At 55.4% G+C, this 1902-nt stretch overlaps 1 protein-coding gene across 2 annotated transcripts in view; it reads right to left on the reverse strand.

The window, feature by feature from the left end:
* ZFYVE28 (zinc finger FYVE-type containing 28) overlaps nucleotides 1-1902 on the reverse strand; it is a 117506-nt gene that overhangs the window by 90606 nt on the left and 24998 nt on the right. For both annotated transcript variants that reach the window (XM_006152912.2, XM_006152911.3), the window contains exon 3: nucleotides 1051-1253. In XM_006152912.2, coding sequence (XP_006152974.1) covers nucleotides 1051-1253 — 203 coding nt within the window. The remainder of the gene's footprint in view (nucleotides 1-1050; nucleotides 1254-1902) is intronic.

The raw sequence follows: 1902 nt of genomic DNA on the forward strand, positions 1-1902 counted from the left end.
GGAAAACCACCTTTTGGTTGTTTTCCTTCTAGAAGTCAATGGATGACAAGACATCATTTTTATTTATTGGGCCCACCACGTGTGAGTGGCGTCACATCTGTGGACTCACCATAGTGTGCCTAGCCTCTCAGTCTTTCCAAAGTCCTTCCCCCTGGAGGCCTATGATGTCCAGACCCCATTGGACCCTTCGTGCCCTTTGCAGAACAGGTGTGTTGATAAAGGGAGGCGAGTGTGGCCCGTGGAAGTGAGTCAGGACAGCATTGACTGCATGAAGGAATGGGGGCAAGCCTCTGAAGGGCCAGAGTAGAGAGATGCCCACGACTTCAGAGATCGGTGCCAGCACAGGAGGTTGTAAGGTGGGAGAGGGGTACTGTGTGACTCATGCTGACTCCCCTAACCTAGGGACGTGTCCCCATCCCACAAAGCCGAGGGGCCCCAGTGGGCCCCAAGATCAGCATCTACTTTGTCCTTGCCTATGCTGATCTCCCAGCTCTCAGCACACATTTGTGGAATGAATGAATGAATGAATGAATGAATGAATGAATGAATGAATGAATAGGGTGAGGGTGAGCCAGGGACCAACAAGTCCCCTAGGTGGAGAGTGAGTGCAGGCAGAAACTGAGACAGGTGGGAGGTCAGAGGTGGGAGGTCAGAAGTATGCAGCCGCAGCCGTGAGCAGCTGTGAGACCAGCCTCGGCTGGCTGGAATGCCTTTTGCCTGAGGACCCTCCTGGCTAGAGTGTGCAGGGATGGGTAGAGTGGTGGGTAGGCAAGAAACCTGGGATCTCATTTATCCCTGCGACACTGTGGCCAGGCCATCTCTGCTTAGCTGTCCTCCCTGTCTCACCCCCACACTGTGCCCCTAGGGGGTATACATCGACAGATATCCCCGAACTGGCTCAGCTCCTCCGTCTGTACAATTTGTGGCTGAAAATATCAGGATGAGCCCTCCCGAAGCTGGTAGCCTGGTAGCCACCCCAGACTCATAAAACAAAGACCATGACCGCCCCTCCCCCATGCCTATGGCACACTTGTGGGCCCTCAGAGTCACCTCAGCTCAAACTCAGCAAACAGGACATCGAAGTGCCTCAGCGCCTCCCTCATCTTCTCCGTGTAGGTGTTGAGGTCCCGTAGTGCCTGGTCGCGGAGGGCGCCCCGCACGTCCTCCAGGCTGCGGGTCAGCTCCTTGGCCAGTGGACGCATGGCCATGCTCTCAAGCTCACGGTTCATGATGATGGAGCCGGCGGCCAGGCACTGCGGGCAGCAGAGTGTACTCCATTCAGTGAGAGGTCGCAAGAGGGCCCCATCCCCGGGGCCAGACTCTGCTCTGCTATCCCAAGATTTTAGTGCATCGTCCTCACTCTAGGGCAAGGTGTGGTCCCAAGCGATGGTGGCAGCAATGGCAAGTGTCTCTTACAGAGACGGCACTATGTAGGCAGGCAGGGCGGAAGGGCAGACCTGAGACCCTGGGTCTAGGGGCTCCATGCAGGGACGTCCTTGGCCATGTGTCTCCTGTCCCTTCCCCCACCCAGTCCACAGGGATGACTGCAGGGCTCGACTCCCAGGCAGGACGCAGCACAGGAAGTCATCGAACTTGTAGCTCAGAGAAATCCAGTTTTCCTCAGAACTGAGACTCAGCAGCACGTAAGGAGGAGCCCTCTGCACCCACAAATCCAACCACATCTCATCTGGACTCCAGAAGGTAGTTCAATAGTATACACTCAGTAATGCGGAATTTTGCCAAACGGCTCTCAGGTCAGGCCAGGGGTTGTATCCTGTCCCCTGTGCGGGCCTGCTCTGATGTGGATGCTCACCCATAAGGTTTCTCCAGATTTGGGATAGATAATTGGCAAGCTGTCTCCATCAGAGATAATCAAGAGAAAAGCAGGACAAAAACCAATTC

Source organism: Tupaia chinensis, unplaced genomic scaffold (genome assembly GCF_000334495.1).
Source record: "Tupaia chinensis unplaced genomic scaffold, TupChi_1.0 Scaffold000360_1, whole genome shotgun sequence".
Lineage (NCBI taxonomy): Eukaryota > Metazoa > Chordata > Mammalia > Scandentia > Tupaiidae > Tupaia > Tupaia belangeri.